Source organism: Chaetura pelagica, unplaced genomic scaffold, assembly GCF_000747805.2.
Source record: "Chaetura pelagica isolate M959 unplaced genomic scaffold, ChaPel_1.0 scaffold532, whole genome shotgun sequence".
In the NCBI taxonomy this organism is placed as follows: Eukaryota; Metazoa; Chordata; class Aves; order Apodiformes; family Apodidae; genus Chaetura; species Chaetura pelagica.
This window is the reverse complement of record NW_009952282.1, coordinates 488,063-510,352: the sequence shown is the minus strand read 5'-3', so window position 1 is coordinate 510,352 and position 22,290 is coordinate 488,063. Positions and strand designations below refer to the sequence as shown.

General features: G+C 46.8%; 1 protein-coding gene across 1 annotated transcript in view; it reads right to left on the bottom strand.

The window, feature by feature from the left end:
* The window catches only part of AGAP1 (ArfGAP with GTPase domain, ankyrin repeat and PH domain 1), a 243,146-nt gene that overhangs the window by 18,665 nt on the left and 202,191 nt on the right, over window positions 1-22,290 (bottom strand). The window contains exons 13-14 of the mRNA XM_010007801.1: window positions 20,709-20,799; window positions 16,063-16,285 (exon numbers count right to left, since the gene is read on the bottom strand). Of these exons, the coding sequence (XP_010006103.1) occupies window positions 16,063-16,285; window positions 20,709-20,799 (314 nt within the window). The remainder of the gene's footprint in view (window positions 1-16,062; window positions 16,286-20,708; window positions 20,800-22,290) is intronic.

The window sequence follows — 22,290 nt, the reverse complement described above, 5'->3', positions numbered from 1 at the left end:
CAAGCCTGGCAGGTGCTGTGGAGAAGTGAAAACACAACCAAAACATCCCTTAGAAATTCTGACCAGGATGAAACGAGGCAAATTTAAATCTTTCTGGAGAAAAAAACCCCCAAAAACGTTAGCCTGGAGATTTCTAGGCCATGACATAATCATCTGTTCAGTATGAAGACTTTTTGAAGCACATCCCATCTGTACCTTTTGAGGCTTACCAATTACTGAGATGGCTTTTCCTCACTCCTGGCCCTCCCTGCAGCCTGCCACAAAAAATGCTTCAGCAAGAGGACTTTGCACTGTTTGCACAATCTAGTTAATAGGCACAGTAAGGAACTGCATTTCCCTCTAATTCCTACCCTGGGAAGGCTCCCACTCCTCACCTGTGCTCACCTCCAGCATGTTTCAGCCTGCTATTTAATTACTTGGAAGCTGGAGTGATGGGGGTCTCATTTCCTGGTTACTCTTTCAGGGGGTGGCTGCTGCCCCCCCAGCCCAGCACCCCCACATCTGAAAATGCAGCAGCAAACACCCCTGTTTGTGGGGAAACTGCATCTGGGCTGCTGTGTGTATCAAGTTTCAGTGCAGTCAAAGCCAGCACCATCTTTTCACTGCTGTCCTTTTCACTTAGTTAAGTTCCTAGAGTCTTCTCTCCCCAGTCCCTTGCCACAGGCTTCCCAGCTCCCTGCAGAGCCAGAAACAAAGCTGGGGCTTAAACAAAGGGGGGAAAAAAAATCACAAAGGAGAGAAAGATGGTCAGAGTTCCTGTTGTGGAGCCCTGAAGGTTCTGTGGGCATGACCAAAGCAGCTGTGGAGCTGCCCCTTGCTCTGCTCTGTCCCACAGCCCAGAGGCTCCTGCCATCCCCCCAACCTGCCAGGGATGCACTGCTCCTAAACAAGGCAGGGGAAGGAAGAGAGAGAGGGAGGAAGGAAGGGAGGGAGAGAGAGGGAGGGAAGGAAGGGGAGGAGGGAAGCACCAGCACTAGGGACCACCACCAAAAGTCTCTTGCCCATCCAACATACCATGGGAGTCAAGCCCAGAATAGAGGCAACGTGAGGACCTGCCTTCCATGCTCCCAACCCACCAGCAACTGTCCTCACATTCAACCACAACCAGTTTACCTATCAGCAGAAAAGGGGTGTGGAAATGTTAAACACAGTTTTTTACACTGCAGCTTCAGCAGCACCATCAACCAGCTTTCGAGTAACTGCTCTTATGTCACAGGGAGCAACCAATTTGAATGATGTGTTTAGTTAAACAACTTGGTGTTTGCTGAGACCTGCTGTGCAGAGAGGCAGCCATGACCTCGGGGCAGGGGAAATGAAAAGAATAGGTTCAACACCCAAGTACACAGAAAAGCTTCAAATCAAATGATTTACATAAGATCTCCTCCTAACATAACAGGTATTTTTTAATACTCTGGGTACTGCCCTTGCCAGCTCAGCTCCTCAGCAGCAGCAGGTGCTTGACACACAGCACTTCCCAAAGCCAAGCACATCTCGCAGACGAGTCCTCAGATCTGACCCAAGGGACCTCGTCATAGCTGACACTTGCCATTTGGCATTTTTTTTTCCCCTCAATTGCTTTTTTGGGGCCTTTTTATTATTCCAAGTTTCAGCCCCACAAATGTCTGAATTTCGATAGCAACACAAGTGCTAAATGCTTTTCCTTTTGGAAAGCACTGATAAAATAGCTGCAATTAAAGAGAGTGAGGGCAGAAATCACTTTCATGAGGCTGCCCAATCCTTTAAACAGTACATATAACTTGTTTTTAGCTGGTCAGATTTAAGATAAAAATCTCCATATCAGTTCCTCAGGTGTTGTGAAGTAGCAGGTATGTGCAACACACACAAACACTGAACACCAAGGAGCTTAATTTCAGTGTAAATGACCCAAAAATGGTTTCAAGTAAGCTCTAGCTAATGCAAATGGACCCCACTGCAAAGGTTCTGTTGCAAAGTTCCATATTTATATGGTTTTGAACAAGGAGTTGTTCCTGGAGTCACAGAAGTATCTGTTGTCCTCCGAGGAAAAACCCAGCCCATTTGATAAATGCTCCCTCTGGAAAAGAAGGAGCACGTGAGGTTAAGTTTCTGATGGTGAGGTTTTGTTTTAATACTTATGTACACCATGCTTGCCCCATCTCAGAGTTCTGGCCCTAAAGCTGCACTGGGCTGTGCTCTGAACTCAGGTGATTTCATCTTAGCTACAGTCTGCACCATAACAACCCTCTCACAATTAGCAGGGTTGCATCTCCAAGCCCTGCAGCCAATTCTAAGCTTGGGAAGACAGTCATTTTTATTCCTATTATTTTTATTTTAAACATCAGTAGTCCATCTGCTACCTACTTCCCAGTTGCTTCTCATTTGAAATGAATCTCTTGGTTTTCATCAGCTCTTCTGTTGTAGCCCCACAGCCAGACCTTGGCCCAAGCAGTTTCTAATGAACATTGCAATGGTTCCCTCCCTAAGTTCTGCATTGACCTTTTCAAGCAGCTCATGACCAAGCAGATGTGAAGACCCTTCAGTATTCAAATCTGAGATGCTCTCTAACTCTGATAGGTGCTCGGGAGAGAACTAACACAAAACAAGAAATAATCAGTCTGAATCTCAACTGAAAATGAAGTCTGATCCTGCAGTGTCTACAGACCTTCAGAAGAGACACAGCCAACAGACTGGTTCTTATTCTGGCAAACATAAAATCCCTTTTCTGGCAGCTGATTACTGACCTGTCAATTCTGTTTTCCCAGTAAATCTCCCCACTGTCCCACTCAGACAACAGAAAGAAACTTTCCTTGCTTGAGTCCTGAACTTGAACCTTAGATTTTCCCAAAGTGCATCAGCTCATCAACATCCTTTTGAGGGAGTTTCAGCTTAACTTGGTGCTTTTCAGTGTGGCAGCCAAATATGCACCAAAATAGAAACAAAAATGGTCCAGAACCCCATCAGAATAAAGGTAACTTGAGTTGACTGTACCTCCAAGGTACAACATTTCGGTCTCCATCACCTGTCCTACTGCAGAACCCTCAAGAGGCAAGATGTCCTCAAGCAGTTCTGATGTGTAAGGTTAGCACACTCAAGGGTGTCCTTTTTCAAGTCTTCTGGGTGTATCCAAAGTGGATTTCTAATTTTTTCATCAACACTGAAAACTACCTTCAAAAACAAAGGGCGTTTTCCACAGCTCCTGGGGATCACACGTTACAGAAGAAACCCACCAACTGTCACTGGAGTTGTAAAAAAAAAAAAAAAGGCAAAGAGCTGCTAAAATATGGACTGTTGACTTCTTCTTCCTCTGTTGTGTGACAGCAAAGCTCCCCACCCTTCTCTTTCAAGGCCCTTTAAAGGCCCTTCCCCTCTTTCTAGTTCAGTATTTGAAGCTTGACCATCGCTTCTGGCCTTCATTGTTGTATTGTCACTGCACCCGTAAAATCTGGGACTGAGGCAGAATCTTGGTGGCTTAGCTAGGAGGTATCTTAGCTAGCAGGAATTTTCATGCTGAAACACATTGTTCTCCTTGCTCCTTTTCAAAAGCACTTTTCAAAGGGTGAGCAACAACTGGATGTCTGGATTGTCTAACACCTGAGAGATGCCCGAGAAAATGAGATGAAGACAAAAGCAAGTAGGATTTCTTTGGCTCCTCTCTCCAAAAACTCCAGGCCACACCAAGCAGTACTTGGGCAAACTCTCCAGAAAGATGAAAACGAGACCCTATAAACCCAGTGTAACTGGAAATCTCTAACCATGGGCCATGTGGGTCTGTAACTCCAACAGAACACCTCGGTGTTCCATGGGATGAACAGAGAGAGAAACACGTCAGGTCCATGTAAGCAAATCAATTAAATGAACAGATAACTTAAGGAAAGTGGCACCTATGGTGCCACAACAACAGAGTAAAACCAAAGTGTGGCTTTTACACCTCTGCTTTTTAACAAATGCTCTAAATGGCATTCAGGAGGAGACAGAACTGCTTCTCCTTTGGAGTTTCACAGGCCATGAGGAGAATCCCAGTTCTAGGAACAGTTGCCACTAGGCTTCTGTTTCCAAAGAGTTGGAGTTTTTATCACAGATGGATTTGCACCTAAGAAACATGCAACTGAATCAGGGAGCATTTTGTCTCAAGGGCTCATGAACCTGGACTATCAGGGTGGGTTTTTTTGTTGTTGTTGTTATTTGTACCCATCCAGGCTGCCGTGGTTTACAGGATCAGCTCTGGGATGACAAGGTCTGCCAAGCAGCTACAAGGACAATAAAACACTGCTAACCTTCATCCTGAGCTTCTGAGGCCTCCAAATGGCCTCCAATCCCCACCAGCAGCCACCCAAGCTGACATTTCATTTGCCTCACTTAGTTATTCTTATGAGATGCATTTCCTGGAAGCTGCTGGTAAGTGACAAATTTTATTTTTTTTTAAAATTTAATTTTAAAACAATTACAATTACTCTAATCTGAAAGCCTGCAATCTAGCATGTCAGAATTGGTTCATTTCTACGGCCATGCAGGGAAAGGTTTCAGTTTCCTGGCAGCAATGAATCAGTCTTTTTATTTATGGGTGCGTTTGAAAACGCAATACTCTCGTAACTAATAATTTATACATTTTCCTCATTATCTTGATGAAATATCTGCTGTCCAAAACAGAGCTAATAGAACTGCAGCTCAGTGCAGCTCAGCCACCAGGAGTTACGACTCTCAGGGTTTGTTGGGGTGGTGTTTTTTTGGCTCCCCCCCCCCCCTTCTTCTTAATTCCTTCCCCAAGTTGATAGGACTCGCTGGAATATTTCAATCGGACTCCCAAGTCCCCCAGCAGCTGCTGGGTGGGCAGAAGCCCCAGCTGTCTCAACTCCACTGGCAGCAAATGTCATTCTTGCACAGGGCCTGCATGCCTGGAGAACCCAAAGGCACATCTTGGGCCATCACATCCCATCAGGGTCCCCGACGAGATGTGAAAAGTGAAATGGAAAACGTCAACAAGGGGTGGGGGCGGCAGGAGAAGCGCCGACAAGCCCCGGCCCTGACTGAGATGGGCTTGGAGTTGCAATTAGTGGCACTGTCATTTTCGGGCGCTCCTGCCAATTAATTAAGCCTGTCAAATGGAAAAAAACAGCAGCATTCACATGATAATTTATATCGGGAGAGACTAGCCCGGCCAAGCTGCCGCCAACAACGGTCCCTCCGAGCGCTTGGAAAAAAAAAGGAAGAATAAAATAAAAATATAAAGAAGTAGAAAGTGTGTGTGTGTGGGGGGGGGGAGGGAGGGGAGAGAGAAAGAAAGTTAAACTGTCCTTGTTATAATTGTTAACTCTGATCACTCAAGTAGAAGACGGGCTGATTAAAACTCCAAACGAGCCCCTAGCTCGCTTAAATCTCAGAGTCCGGAATGATAGAATCAGAGGAGTTTATTCATACCATTAAGCCCCAGAGAACTTAATTGAAAGAAGAGCATAGCCTGGACCTTGACAAGCGGGAGGTCACAGTAATTGCTGCCGGACATATTTAACATTAAGATAATCAGGCCATTAATTACCCTTTGGATCATTAAATCAGCCAGTTGCAAAATGAAATTTCTGCCTCTATTACTCACTTGAGAGACCACAGGGGTGGCTTTTAATTTATCAGTGAGCTTGAGATACAAAGGACCAGGCTTGGGGAGGAAGGAGAGGGGGAGAAAGGGGGGGTGTGGGGGGGTTTGCTTCAGCAGAGGCAGGAATATCAATCCGCCATGCTTGGTGATCGTGGCAAATTAACTAGGTAAGATAACCTCAGCTTCTAAAGGCAGAAGCTGGGGGTATGTAAATAGATGAGGGCAGACAGGGAGATCAGAGCCTGCACACCACTTAGCAGGATAATAAAGGAAATCATCCTTGATTATCAGTGCTAATTTGGACACTGCCGGTAGCTTGTTATGCGTGTTCTGAGTAGCATTTAATTAATTCAATTGCTTGTTAATGAGGGAAGTGACATGTGGGGAGCAGATGCCACCCAACTGCAGATGGGTTCTGGTCAGCCCTTCACAATAAAATCTTCTTCTTTTTTTTTTTGAGAGGGGTTTATTTATTTATTTCTAAGCCCCCACCCTGGGCTGGGCAAGGTGTCAAGCGTGGAGCAGCGTTCAAAAGGCACAGAACACTGACCTCGTCAGGCCAAGAACTGCCAAGAACCCAACCCTGACAGCCACGGAGACAGGCAGACTGATCTCCCCTCGGGCCTTCTGCCAGGAGCCCAACAGGACTAAGCCAGCAAGCTGATGATGGCCAAAAGGAGCACCAAGCGAGAGAGATGACACGGAGCATCCTCACCAGATGCAGGATGCCATTCTGAGATCCTAACTACTCCATTTCCCTGGGTTCACCCTTTACCTGCACCCTCTATAATGAAGGAATCATTATTTTCACACCAAAAGGAGGCCCAGCTTCCTTTTTGCACAGAAGTGGCTCCCCAGTTATCCCCCAGCAGCCAGTGCCAGCTCAGCCTTGCCTTTAAACAGGGAGCCAGGCTTCAGCTCCAGACTGGAAACGTCTGCTAAATATAGTCGAGCCGCATAATGTTTTTCCTGACACCATTAAATTCAGTTCATTAGTGAGCGAGGGATCCAACTGGATCTGAAGGCTCCAGGTGAAAGTCAATGCCTGACACTGCCAGCTCCTCACTCCAGACTTCTCAGGCAGCATTCAGAACCCCTCTGCTTCCTCCTAACCTTTGGTACTGAGGATAAACAGGGTGACTGCTCCACAAACACACAGCCTGAGCAGAACTGCAGCAGATGCTCCCACCTCCAAGCTCCATTTAAGAGCTGCTGCTTCAAACTACCTCTGAGCTTCTACTAACTGCTCATCCCTCCTCACTGTACAAATATGTTTTAATGGACGTGGAGGTTCTTTCTCTTTAGGAATATTCTCAGCAAGATGTGGAGATGGTGGAGCCCTTTAGGGTTTGCATGTAGGTAATGCAAAATTCAGCACTCCTTGAGCAGGAGAACATGCAGCATGGCTGGGATGGTGCCTGGGCACTGTGGTGCCCCCTCTCCTCTTGGCCAGCAGCTTTCAGCAGGTGGAGGTGGCCTCGTTTCTGCTATGTCCCAGCACTCCCAATGAGACCAGGATGGAGCACAGAGAAAGACAGTGAGGCTCAGGGAGCAGATAATCACCTCCTGGAGTGGGCAGAAGAATGGTGACATCTCATCTCATTTGGAAAAGGCCAACATCTTAGGAAGCTGATGGTGGCCAAGCAAGTCTGCAAACCAAAAGGCACATGGGCAAGAACTTTCTTCTCCACATGGTGAAGAAAGCAAAACATGTGAGGTGTGGTCAGAAGAAAGCTAAATATCTGGTAGAGAACAAGGTATCAGTGCAAAAGGCCCTGGCAAAACACACACAGACTCCCCAAGGTTACCTCACCACATCCCTGACACTGGTCCACAGAGCAGTCCTGTCCCTGCCCCACCAGGCTACTCCTGAGTCACACCACTCCAAATCAATGCTTAAGAGTGTGCTTAAACAGTATCAATAGCAATTAAGAGGGGAAAATCCTGATCTCATCCCCAGACCCAGTTAATTGTCACAACATTGATTTACTCTCATTTGACTTCTCACTCCAAATTAAATCCCCATTATTGAAGGGGGGAGGGGTGCTGCCAAACTCTCCTTACTCACCCCCTCCCCTCCAAGGCAATAAATGTAATATTGAACACACCTGAAAGAAACAAACAAACAAAAAAAAGGCAGCTGTTGCAGGATCCATAATGAAAGATCTTCTTCCCTTTTTCTCCTTTTTTTCCCTCATTCCCTTCCTGCAAGTAATTAAAAGATGCTTTTCCTGACTAATGATCCTCCTGTTCAGAAATGGGAAGTCGATACTCCTTCACCAGCAGTCAGCTTCAATTTGTCACAGGGCTCCCCAAGTTTGAGCAGCAGTTCTCAGGGCTGCTGGTAATTGCTGGAACCAATTAGCAGTCTTCCAGAGCTGACCTCATCAAGGAGCCTGGGCCACCCGGGCTGGGAGGCCAGCTGGTCCCCCCTCCCTCCCACACTGGGGTCTTCTGCTGCTTCTCCAACTCCTGGTGCTCATGGGGAGCTGGTGTTTATTCCTCTCTCCTCCCCAGAGTCACACCAAAACCCTCAGTCTGAGCTTTGCCTCAAGCTCCAAGCTGCTTCTTTGGGGATTCCACAACCCCTGCTGCCTTCTCCAGGGATGCTGGAGGCAGCCAAGGTGTTGCCTTTGATCCAGAGGTACCCAACAACCTGGAGGATCTGCCGACTTCATCAGCTGCCTCTCAAGCTTGACATGACCTAGCACATGTGGACATCAAAGGACATACCTGGGCAATGCATCCTTGATGAAACAAGCAGCAGTAATGCCTTTTGCTGCCAAGCCTGTGGGCTTGGAGTTCCCACCCTCCAACCTGAAAGCCTTTCTGACCTTCAAAACACACTTCCAGGTTTATCTGTTTCAGGGAAGAGTTCTGAGTGAATTTGAGTGGACTAGGAAAGGACAGCAGGGTGGTATATCTGATGTGGTTTAAGGTGGAGAAAGTTCTTATTTTTCAGTGTACAGAAATGAAAATGCAGGCTGTGCTCAAAGCCTGGCATAGCTCTGGTTTTAGAAACGGTGGAATTTTCCTGAGACAGACTCCTGAAGCATGCTGGGCTCACAGCAGCCATTGGGCAACCCCTCCTGCAAAGCACTGGTCTTCCATCCATCCCCCTACTCAACAGGAACACATGGGATGCCACTGGAGAGCTCCAGTGATGGTTGCAGACTTCTCCCAAGCTGAAGGGACTGCTTTGGAAGCCGTGTCAAGACTTCCAGGCTCCTGTAGCCGGTGGGGGGGGGGGGGGGAGGGAGGGGAGAGAGAAAGAAAGTTAAACTGTCCTTGTTATAATTGTTAACTCTGATCACTCAAGTAGAAGACGGGCTGATTAAAACTCCAAACGAGCCCCTAGCTCGCTTAAATCTCAGAGTCCGGAATGATAGAATCAGAGGAGTTTATTCATACCATTAAGCCCCAGAGAACTTAATTGAAAGAAGAGCATAGCCTGGACCTTGACAAGCGGGAGGTCACAGTAATTGCTGCCGGACATATTTAACATTAAGATAATCAGGCCATTAATTACCCTTTGGATCATTAAATCAGCCAGTTGCAAAATGAAATTTCTGCCTCTATTACTCACTTGAGAGACCACAGGGGTGGCTTTTAATTTATCAGTGAGCTTGAGATACAAAGGACCAGGCTTGGGGAGGAAGGAGAGGGGGAGAAAGGGGGGGTGTGGGGGGGTTTGCTTCAGCAGAGGCAGGAATATCAATCCGCCATGCTTGGTGATCGTGGCAAATTAACTAGGTAAGATAACCTCAGCTTCTAAAGGCAGAAGCTGGGGGTATGTAAATAGATGAGGGCAGACAGGGAGATCAGAGCCTGCACACCACTTAGCAGGATAATAAAGGAAATCATCCTTGATTATCAGTGCTAATTTGGACACTGCCGGTAGCTTGTTATGCGTGTTCTGAGTAGCATTTAATTAATTCAATTGCTTGTTAATGAGGGAAGTGACATGTGGGGAGCAGATGCCACCCAACTGCAGATGGGTTCTGGTCAGCCCTTCACAATAAAATCTTCTTCTTTTTTTTTTTGAGAGGGGTTTATTTATTTATTTCTAAGCCCCCACCCTGGGCTGGGCAAGGTGTCAAGCGTGGAGCAGCGTTCAAAAGGCACAGAACACTGACCTCGTCAGGCCAAGAACTGCCAAGAACCCAACCCTGACAGCCACGGAGACAGGCAGACTGATCTCCCCTCGGGCCTTCTGCCAGGAGCCCAACAGGACTAAGCCAGCAAGCTGATGATGGCCAAAAGGAGCACCAAGCGAGAGAGATGACACGGAGCATCCTCACCAGATGCAGGATGCCATTCTGAGATCCTAACTACTCCATTTCCCTGGGTTCACCCTTTACCTGCACCCTCTATAATGAAGGAATCATTATTTTCACACCAAAAGGAGGCCCAGCTTCCTTTTTGCACAGAAGTGGCTCCCCAGTTATCCCCCAGCAGCCAGTGCCAGCTCAGCCTTGCCTTTAAACAGGGAGCCAGGCTTCAGCTCCAGACTGGAAACGTCTGCTAAATATAGTCGAGCCGCATAATGTTTTTCCTGACACCATTAAATTCAGTTCATTAGTGAGCGAGGGATCCAACTGGATCTGAAGGCTCCAGGTGAAAGTCAATGCCTGACACTGCCAGCTCCTCACTCCAGACTTCTCAGGCAGCATTCAGAACCCCTCTGCTTCCTCCTAACCTTTGGTACTGAGGATAAACAGGGTGACTGCTCCACAAACACACAGCCTGAGCAGAACTGCAGCAGATGCTCCCACCTCCAAGCTCCATTTAAGAGCTGCTGCTTCAAACTACCTCTGAGCTTCTACTAACTGCTCATCCCTCCTCACTGTACAAATATGTTTTAATGGACGTGGAGGTTCTTTCTCTTTAGGAATATTCTCAGCAAGATGTGGAGATGGTGGAGCCCTTTAGGGTTTGCATGTAGGTAATGCAAAATTCAGCACTCCTTGAGCAGGAGAACATGCAGCATGGCTGGGATGGTGCCTGGGCACTGTGGTGCCCCCTCTCCTCTTGGCCAGCAGCTTTCAGCAGGTGGAGGTGGCCTCGTTTCTGTTATGTCCCAGCACTCCCAATGAGACCAGGATGGAGCACAGAGAAAGACAGTGAGGCTCAGGGAGCAGATAATCACCTCCTGGAGTGGGCAGAAGAATGGTGACATCTCATCTCATTTGGAAAAGGCCAACATCTTAGGAAGCTGATGGTGGCCAAGCAAGTCTGCAAACCAAAAGGCACATGGGCAAGAACTTTCTTCTCCACATGGTGAAGAAAGCAAAACATGTGAGGTGTGGTCAGAAGAAAGCTAAATATCTGGTAGAGAACAAGGTATCAGTGCAAAAGGCCCTGGCAAAGCACACACAGACTCCCCAAGGTTACCTCACCACATCCCTGACACTGGTCCACAGAGCAGTCCTGTCCCTGCCCCACCAGGCTACTCCTGAGTCACACCACTCCAAATCAATGCTTAAGAGTGTGCTTAAACAGTATCAATAGCAATTAAGAGGGGAAAATCCTGATCTCATCCCCAGACCCAGTTAATTGTCACAACATTGATTTACTCTCATTTGACTTCTCACTCCAAATTAAATCCCCATTATTGAAGGGGGGAGGGGTGCTGCCAAACTCTCCTTACTCACCCCCTCCCCTCCAAGGCAATAAATGTAATATTGAACACACCTGAAAGAAACAAACAAACAAAAAAAAGGCAGCTGTTGCAGGATCCATAATGAAAGATCTTCTTCCCTTTTTCTCCTTTTTTTCCCTCATTCCCTTCCTGCAAGTAATTAAAAGATGCTTTTCCTGACTAATGATCCTCCTGTTCAGAAATGGGAAGTCGATACTCCTTCACCAGCAGTCAGCTTCAATTTGTCACAGGGCTCCCCAAGTTTGAGCAGCAGTTCTCAGGGCTGCTGGTAATTGCTGGAACCAATTAGCAGTCTTCCAGAGCTGACCTCATCAAGGAGCCTGGGCCACCCGGGCTGGGAGGCCAGCTGGTCCCCCCTCCCTTCCACACACACCTATTTGCCGACACTGGGGTCTTCTGCTGCTTCTCCAACTCCTGGTGCTCATGGGGAGCTGGTGTTTATTCCTCTCTCCTCCCCAGAGTCACACCAAAACCCTCAGTCTGAGCTTTGCCTCAAGCTCCAAGCTGCTTCTTTGGGGATTCCACAACCCCTGCTGCCTTCTCCAGGGATGCTGGAGGCAGCCAAGGTGTTGCCTTTGATCCAGAGGTACCCAACAACCTGGAGGATCTGCCGACTTCATCAGCTGCCTCTCAAGCTTGACATGACCTAGCACATGTGGACATCAAAGGACATACCTGGGCAATGCATCCTTGATGAAACAAGCAGCAGTAATGCCTTTTGCTGCCAAGCCTGTGGGCTTGGAGTTCCCACCCTCCAACCTGAAAGCCTTTCTGACCTTCAAAACACACTTCCAGGTTTATCTGTTTCAGGGAAGAGTTCTGAGTGAATTTGAGTGGACTAGGAAAGGACAGCAGGGTGGTATATCTGATGTGGTTTAAGGTGGAGAAAGTTCTTATTTTTCAGTGTACAGAAATGAAAATGCAGGCTGTGCTCAAAGCCTGGCATAGCTCTGGTTTTAGAAACGGTGGAATTTTCCTGAGACAGACTCCTGAAGCATGCTGGGCTCACAGCAGCCATTGGGCAACCCCTCCTGCAAAGCACTGGTCTTCCATCCATCCCCCTACTCAACAGGAACACATGGGATGCCACTGGAGAGCTCCAGTGATGGTTGCAGACTTCTCCCAAGCTGAAGGGACTGCTTTGGAAGCCGTGTCAAGACTTCCAGGCTCCTGTAGCCCAGCACGTGAGTGCTCCTCAAGCCTCCCAGCCCAAGAGATTCAGTATCTATGGAGCAGTCAATAACCCTTATTTTTGCCCTTAGAAAGCCTGTGGGTTTTCCCTGATGGCTTCACCTCCAACAGAAAGACACAACATGAGATGGTGAAACCTATGTATGTCTGATCCCCTTTACAAGCACCTGCTAGCAGAGGGTCCACCATTGTGCTGACAACTTGGGGGTGGCACAGTTGAGACAGAAGAGTTGAGAGACATGCCTGTCATAAAGAAACAGGTGAGAAGGTTGTATTTATCTAAGGTCTGCTACTGCTGCTTTGTGCTAAGTCTCTGAATCAGCTGGGGGATGGTTAAAAAACCTTCTGCTCGTGTGTTGCCAACACTGTTTGCAGGCATGGCCTGAGCAAACGAGGAAAGCCATGGAGGGTGGATTAAGGGGTGATGGTTTTAAACTGAAAGATGGGAGATTCAGGTTAGACATCTGGAAGAAATTCTTCACCATGAGGGCAGGAAGGTTGCCCAGAGAGGTTGTGGCGCCCTGGGGGTGTTGAAGGGCAGGTTGGATGGGGCTTGGAGCAACCTGGTCTGGTGGGAGGTGTCCCTGCCCATACAGGGAGGTTGGAACCTAATGATCTTTAAGGCCCCTTCCAACCTGAACCATTCTATGATTCTATGATTAATGAAGAGATGTAGTGGAACTGACAAGGGGAGCAGATGTAGTAAGTGTGGGTGCAGAAGGGAATGGGGATATGAACAAGTTCAGGAGAAACTTGGAGGAGACATGGGAGTCCTTCCCTCTCCCATCTGATGGGGTTCTGGTGAGAACTCAGCAAAGCAGGAGCATGTTGAGTGCATGAACCTCTGCATATCACTGCTTTTAGACTACAGCTGGAGTGCAGATCTGCACGAGGATAGGGAGGTTCTACCAAGAGACTTGGGTAGATCAGATCCTTGGGCTGATGTCAGTGGTCTGGGATTCAACAAGGCCAAGTGCTGGGTCCTGCACTTGGGCCACAACAACCCCAGGGAATGCTCCAGGCTTGGGGAAGTGTGGCTGGAAAGGGTCTGGCGGGAAAGGACCTGGGGGTGCTCATTGACAAGGGGCTGAACATGAGCCAGTGTGTGCCCAGGTGGACAAGGAAGCCCACGGCATCCTGGCCTGTGTTAGAAATGGTGTGACCAGCTGAAGGAGAGGTGATTGTCCCCCTGTGCTCAGCACTGGGGAGGCCACACCTGAGTGTTGTGTCCAGGTTTGGGCACCTCCATTCCAGAGAGATCTGGAGGTGCTGGAGCCAGGACAGAGGCAACGGAGCTGGGGAAGGGCCTGGAGAATCAATCTGATGAAGAACACTTGAGGGAGCTGGGAATGTTTAGATTGAGAAAGAGGAGGCTGAGGGGAGACTCATCAGTCTCTACAACCACCTGAAAGGTCATTGTAGAGAGGTTGGTGCTGGTCTCTTCTCACAGGTCATCAGCAACAGAACGAGAGGGAAGGGCTTCCAGCTGCAACAAGGGAGGTTTAGGCTGGACAGTAGGAAAAACATTTTCACAGCAAGAGTGGGCAGACACTGGAACAGGCTGCCCAGGGAGGTGGTGGAGTCACCATCCCTGGGTGTGTTCAAGGGTGGTTTGGATGTGGTGTTGGTGGCAGGATTCCCCAGATAAAAGTGCAAACAGCAGCAAGAAAAAGGGATGCATGACTCAGAGCTAAAGAACTGGAACTTCTTCCCACATCTTGGGCAGAAGGATTATAACACTAGGAGAGACCAGGGTACAGAAGGAGGCACATGCTTCCAAAGAGCAGGTAGTTATGTGGAAAATATCCCTTCAGTCCTTGCTGCAAACAGTGGGAAAAACAGGAGTAGCAAAGAAAGGTTTCAACTGCTTGGAGGGAAAACTTTCACATAACCTTCCATCTGCTCTTCCTAAGAGCTCTTCCATCACATGAGTGTGCACTTGGACATCTGAGGAAAATGCAGATTTAGAAAATGAGTCTTGATACCTTTTGTTCTAGAGTCCAGAGAAAAAAAAGTGCAGTTATGTCACTGGTGGCTCTGTTGTCACCATGGTCACTTGTATTGTAGAGTTTACATTACAGTATCTTTATTAGATGTATGCTAACAGAATATTTACAAAAATCTAACTGGATCTATGCCTTTTCCTTTTAAAAGCAGCTGGGATGGAGGCACATCTCCAGCTCAGCTTGGCAGCAAGCTGCAACACAGACTTGTAGGTACAGCAACACAAGATCTCTGGATTCAAGTGACACTGATGGCTGAAAGCAGCAATTTCCAGCTACCTGATGAAATCATGACATTAGCTGCCTAATAACAGACACTCACACAGCAGAACCACAGTTTACAGAGGAACAACTCTCTGTGCTGGTCTCCCTGAACACTTTCCTGTGCATAGTCCTTCATCTAAGTAGCCTGATTAATGTACTGGCTTCATTCTCGAAGATGAACCAAAGGTGGCACCACAAATTCATTTTTCAGTGCTAACGAAATGATGCCACAAGAAATAGTCAATTTTATTACAGACAACAGCACAGACTGACTCCTCCCCTGCAGGAGGTGGCCCAGGTCTCTCTGTGCTCCCAGGTTCTACTGCCACCTGACCTGACACTGAAAGACGCAGGATCCAGAGATAAACATGAACACAGTGTCATCCCCCCTCGGGTGATTCTCTGCCTGGGAGCTCAACCCCATCGTGCTGGTTGCTGCCTGGGGACCCAGCAGTGCTTGGGCTGCAGGCTGCCCCCCCTAGACAAGCACAAGGCACTTCAGAAGACCCCTTCAAAGGCTGGCTCAGCTGAGCAAGGCAGTCCAGAAGGTCCTGCCTGACCTCCCCTCTGCTGAAACAGCCTCCCAAGTCACTCTGCTCCCCCAAGGCCAACTCCTTGGTTAGAACTAGCAGCTCTTCCACCCCAAATCTACTGTAATCAGGGAAGTACTTTCAAGCCATCTCTCTTTGGCACTGATCAGATGCCCTAACCATAAAAACCCTTCAGTTTTGGGCAGGGTGACGCGTGGCAGAAAGATGATTTTCACTGTGCTGAGCTATGACTGGTAGGTAAGGTCCTAATCTCACAGGAAACACCCCCAGAACTTGATGGCTTCCCAGGTACCACATAAAAAAATGAAAGCAAGTCCACCATGAGGAGGACTTTCAACAAGCACATGAGAACCCAAAGACCTGCCAGGCAGGGACAAAATTTTTGAACTACCAAAGGCCGATTATTAATCTAACCACAAAGTGATAGTCCAAGAGCCAGGATCTTTGTGGCTGACAGAAACAAAGGAACACATTACAGGACAATTCAGACTGAGGAACAACCAGGCAGGAGGTTTCCAACTGAAGAAAAAACACTGCAGAGCTGCTGAGGAAACCTTCACAACAGTGAAGAAGCAACGGGGTGGCTCAACTTTTGACACCTCCCCCCTTTGACACACGTTCTGGGCATGCAGTGAAGACAGAAATAAGTCATGATTTCTACTAGGTTTACTGTGAGGGAGAACTTCAAAAGTCCACGTGGTAAAGCACTGTCACACCCCACCAGCCCTGGGTGTGACACCAGACGGAGGGTTTCCTGGCCAAGCGCGGGGTAACGCAGTGCCTGCTCCGTGCTGGGTGGGATGGAGCAGGGGAGAAGCCTACCTGGTGGAGTCTGAGGAAGGTTTCATGTGGCCTTGGCTGCTCTCCTCCCAGACACTGTTGGCGAGCTCGTTCCCGATGGAAGACATCACCTTGATGAGCTCGATGGGCCAGTCGTCCAGGTCGAGCGAGCGCACCCGCGAGAGGTGGGTGCCAAGGTTCCGGTGGATACCTGAGCATTCGATACAGATGAGGGCTCCCAGATTCAAGCTTGCCCAGTCAGGGTCTGCAGGAGAAGGGACACCAGCAGTGAGCTCAGCACAAACTGTCTAGTGAATGTTTGTGGCCGAAGAGTTCGGCTCTGGGGGAGAAAAGTGCAGGTGTCCTGTCCAAAACACACAGTGAGGAGCATTTCCAGAGCACCAGGTTTGCTCTGTGGAGATGCCAACCCCTCTCAAGGATTAAAAATAATCAGTGGAGAGGGGTCTCTAAAGATTTGATTGCTGGGAGTGGTAGGTAAGGTCCTGCTCTCACAGCCAACTCCCCCCCCCGCCCCCCCAAACACCTTATGGCTTCACATTATCACATAAAAAAAAAGTGAATCCATGATGATGAGGACTTTTAACATCCATGATGAGAACCCAAAGAGTTGGTTGGCCTTCCTGAGATTGAGATTTCTCCACCTTGATCATGTCACCTTCAGTCAAAAGAAAAAGATGAGTTAGAGAGGAAAGAAGAAACAAAGGTGATAGAAAGGCAGAGGAGGCACCTGGTGAGCAAACCCCTCCTTGGGGATCTAGAGCCACTTGCAGCCAATTTCAAGGGAAAAAAGGATCTAGATTTGGACGAATCTGCCTCTCTCCAACAAATATTCATTTTAATAAACACAATGAAAGACGTATGGGAGGGATTTTTGGTGGCCTTTTGTCTCTCTCCTCCTGTCAGATCTTTTCTTCCCACCTTCTTCTGGGCCTCCCGAATAATCAGTGGGCTATCACACCTGCCAAGCAGGAAGATGGTGATTAATTGAGAGGGAAGGCAATTTTAATTCAAATTTAAATAAAATCTGGAGCTGACAGAAAAGGAATTTCTAGTGATCCCTTCCATTTGGGGAAATTTAACCCAAAGATTCATTTCTACTTTATGTAACTTTCTTCGTTCTTTGCCATGTTTGGACAAAAGATCTGAAAGGAAAGCAGATAATTTTGGTTCATTTCATGGAAGGCACTGATTGACATTTTTCAGTCAGTCTTTGGAAATCCAAACATATTCCAAGTCAGAACAATCCCCTACCTTATTTCACTTGAGCAGAAAAAGAGTTCTTTTGTTTCAAAACCTCCATCCACACCAAGTTTTAGCCTATTTTTAGCCTACTCAGCAGGCACTGCAGAGCTCCAGAAAATAAGCTGAGACCAAACTCCTGACATGTTTTCCAAGCAAGACAACCATGACCAACTCCTTTCCTGCACGTTTCTTCAGGTCACCTCCCCCAAGTTCAGTCTCTTGCCAGTGGGGCAACCAGTAGGATATTCAAAACACAATACAAACCCGAAATATTAATTTGTCAGTAAAAGCTCAAACACAGCAGATACTCATTGAAAATTTACAACCCATGACTGGAATGAAATCTCTGTCCCCAACCTGAAAGGCCAGGGTCATCTTCACAAAAATGCCCAAAGCACAAACTCAGAAGGAAGGAAGAGAAAAACTACTGATTGATGTTCTTCCAATTATTCTAGGACTGATGCTAAAGATCCCTCACTGCCAAACATCTCTGTGTTTTTGAAGCACATCTAGTGTATCTTTCCATGAATAATTTGTTTGAATACTCCCCCATGTCCAGCTGACAATGCTGAAGTAGCCCATCAAAGTGACAACCTCAAAGTTACATGACATTTTGTCAAGAGAGTATTTTAAACTTCAACCACCTGACAACCCACAGCCTGGTGTGAAGGTGACAATCTAGGAAAGGGGAATGTTGAACCCATTATAGACACCCAGTGAAAACCAGACTTGTTGACCTTGGTTACATCTGGAGAATGTGGAGCAATACCTCCTAATGAGGAGGTATTCTGGGAAAAACTGCCATGATGTCACTCATGGCATCTCTTTCAGTGTTTGCACTTGAAAACTTGTTCTCAAAGGGATGTGAGCCAGATGACAGAAGTTGCTACCCACCAAGAATTAAGGCAAGTTATTAGAAACCACATGCTCAGGGATGTTCCTGTTTGCAATTCACTGCTCCTGGCTCCATCTTCCTCTTCCCAGATGATGGAATCCTTGTGCAGTTGAGCACTTCTTTCAATCTCATGCTTGAAATTTGTTATCACTGATTTATATGGCAAAGAGGGGGGTGAAGGCATCTTCCAAGAGTTGCAGCAAAGGATGGAAAAGCTTCTTTAGAAGTTTAAGTTTCTTCTCTGTTTTGAATATAAGACTGAATCTTGTGATGGGTCTGGGAGGCTTCCCAGGGCCACTCAAATTATTACTTCAGTGTTTGGCTCTCAAATCTATGATACACCAAGCTCCTAGGCTTCTGGACTGGAAAACCTTGATGAGACTCTCCCTTTTAAGCCCTCCCTGTTTTCTTTACAGCAGAAAAGACATGATACTCCACACCCTCCAGGTATCTTAAACAGTGACTCACATCTACCCTCTGCTCTGCTCTCCATACACTAAGACTGGAAGAGCTGAAAGCCTTTGGGGGCAGAAATTGGGATGGGTTTGCCTAGGTAATGTGGTTCAGTCAGAAGTCACCACTGGGACTCCCACACCCCGGGGAAAGGCAACAGTGGTTTCCTTCTGCAACACTAAACCAGATGTTCTTGGGCAAGAAAAGTAGATGTGGTGCTGAGGGACACAGTTTCGTGGTGGCCTTGGCAGGGCTGGGTTAATGACTTGATGATCTTCAAGGTCTTTTCCAACGAGAACCATTCTATGATTCAACGAAAACTCCAGCACCTAAAGGCCACTTTGCCTCATCCATTGCTCTGGGATGGGACTGCTGAAAAAAGAAAAGGACTTGGAAAAACTTCAGCTTGAGATTGCCCAACGGCCAGAAGGGGCACTCAGCTGGTGCTGGTGCTGCTTAACATCCAACAGGGCAGAAATTCCCAGGTGAAACAAAGTGCTGGGTTGAAGTGCTAAAAGCCAAAGAGCTCCAGAAAGAGGAAGAATGAGACTTCTGAAGTGGAAGATTGATGGCTCTTGAATAGAGCTGAGGGACAGCAACATCTTCTATTCCTTTGCTCCCAAACATCTGGCTTGTGAAGATGCAAACTCCACAAGAGCTGGTGTTTGTGATGCTAAATGCCCTGGGGTGGGGGGGGAGGGCTTGGCCAGCCAAGGCAGAAAGGGAGAGAAGGAGATAAAGAAGAGCCTGGCAGGAAAAGCAGCAGGCTGAAGTTCACCTCATGCCTGTGTTTGCATTTTAAGATACAACACTTTGGAAACAGCTCGATTTTTATCAAGAGGAATGGTGGTGGCCTTAAAACTAGGCAGGCCAAATGGCAAGAGGAGTCAAAGAGGGTTTAAATCATCCCCAAGCATACAAATCATTAAGAGGTTCCAGTTGAGATTCCAAAATCACCCCTTTCCTCCCGAAAAGGTACATAACAGAGTGCTGAATGTTGCCAAAAAGGGCAGTCCCATCCTGTCCTCTCCCACCAAAACGTTCTTGGCACGTCCCTGCTGCTGGCACCGTGCACGTGTGGCCAGCTTGACCCATGAAACAATCTGGATGCCAAACAACCTGGCTGAAGGAAGAGGGAACAAAAGTGCTGCTTTCTTGCACAATCATTTTCCTGATTAAACATCCAGTATGGACTGGAAAAAAAATCTTTGGTTTAGATTTTATTTTAAGTGGGTTGGAATGGTTCAGACCAGCAGTCAAAATCCTAAACAGCAAGTCTTAAAAAAAAAAAAAATGTATTCCCCCCAAAATGAATATTTTTCCATTTTAAGCACATGTAAAAATCATAAGAAAAGTTCTGACTTTCAAATACCAAAGAAATAAAAATGCACAAGGTCTCAATCCTTCTGCTTCTACAACTAATTGCTTTTGAGCAAGAGTACTTTCTTTTTTGTGGCTTTGCTGCAAACCCCTGGAACTGAAGAGCACCAGAATAATGACCCCAGCCAGGGTTAGTGAGGTGAACCACAGCTCAAAGTGTTCTTGAGAAGACCTTTCTGAACACTAAGTATATGTTTTAAACAATAAAAAGGTGAAGAAACACAAAGGGGTGAAAAAAAAAATAATCCCAAATCAGTTCTCTAGTATCCAGATATAATGAGCAATGACTTTGGTTTCTTCTGACAAGCAACCCTAAAAACACCAAACCAAAAAACCAACCAATTAAGCTCTACCCCTTTGAAAATATTACCATGGCACATGTGCCCTCTCCACCCATAACTGGAGGAAAACAGAAGTAACTGATGGAAGACAGCAAACTACTTTTTCCTCTTCTGGGAAGAAATACTGACATTTAAAGTGTCCTGGGAAAAAAAAAGGGGAACAAATGAGGCTGCATCTGACACAGCACCTACCAAAGATGAATTCACATCACAAAGTCTGAAAGCCAAGAAGACTCAAAACAACAGAGGGAGCCCAACACCAGGGAAGCCAAAGCCTGTGGTGGGTGTTCACTCAGGTCCTGGTAAAGAAAAAGTGGTTTGGTGCAGATTGTGTGAGGCCAGGTCATGGTACTTACTCTGTGCTTCACAGTCCACGCAGTGGGAGTTGCCTCTGATGTTCCTGATGGACTGAAGGGCCATGGCCTCGTTCTGGCTGGTCAGGCGAGACTGTGAGGTGGAAAGAGAGGCATAAGCAACAAAGAAGAACCCAAGACCACCAGATGACACAACTGCCAGCTGAAAAAAATGGCAAAACCCAAAGCTTGGACCAGGCTGGAATCAGCACCACCCCCAAGGATCCTCAAATTCTTGGATTGGCTCTTAAGAAATGCTGATCCTTTGGCAGCTCCAAGCACTGCAAGTCCAACTCAGGATTTCTCCCAGGGCTCTCTCCACCCTATTTGGGAGCTCCCAGTGTTCTGGGGTCTCTAGCCTGGATTCTAACAAGTGGGGAGACCACACAGAGGAAAACTGAGCTTGAAAAACAACCCTGCCACTCACAGGATCATAGTGACAGTGTAGGTTTGCTTCTGCAGATAAACTAGATAAGAATATTATTTTATAAAATCAATTTCTGTTATTGATGATTATGCTTTTGCTAATGAAGACTAAGGGGTGGTTTGCAAAAGTAACTGAAACCTTTTAACCATCAAAAGGTCAGATTTAATCAGATGGCTCCCATTTACATTCTCTCCATGATCACCTGGCAGTGACCTCTACTCGGACCTGGAGAGACTGTCACAATGTCCAAGAAGTTCAGCTCTACCCACCTAAACCTTCTTGTGGACTTGCTGAGAAGGTATTTTGTCACCTGTGGCAAGTGATGGACACTTTGTGATGAACTGATTTAAGCAGGTTGAAGACCAGGTTTAAGTATGACCATGTGGAGATACATCCTCTTGAGCCACCAGTGGGACGTCTGCTAAACCTCCCCAATTAACTACACTTGGCTATTCCAGCTACTTCTTCTGACATGTTTGGAGACCTCAGTAATACTTCAGAGAAAATAAAAAAACAAACTCTGAGCATTGAATAAATAACCCCCAAAGCTACATACACACACATCTTATCAAAGTACACACATCATCTTATCAATGGATTCTCTCTTTCAAAAGAATATTTAATATACACAAAGGCCAATCTTCCCTGTGGGCACTGCATAGGAAATATTAGCAGCTACTCTTTAGTCCCTTTTATACTAATAATTTATAGATGTTAGTGTGCAAATTTCCTTTATTGTGCTCCCTTAACACACAGAGTTGAACATGTAAACCCAAGAAAGGCAAAAAAAAACCCCAAAGCGGTGATTTTTCTCTATCTCTGAAATAAATATTGGAAATAAATACAATTTTTAGGCAAAATGGAGATTAAATTATATGATGATGATGATGATAATTACTGGTGTCTGATCTGCTCTGGTAGATCAGGGCAATCAAAGGAGGCCTCCATTTCAAAATACGAGTCTCCTTGCAATATAAGGAAGATTTCTGTGAGGTGGATAATGTCAAAGGATCTTCAGGTCTGAACAATTCCTTTTCATTTCTCTCCCTCCAGTACTGGTTTGGTTTGGTGGGTTTTTTGGTAGCAGGAGAAGGGCCCCATGGGTGGCTCCTGTAAGAAGCTGAGAAGCTCCTCCTGCTCCAAACCAGCCAAGGAGCC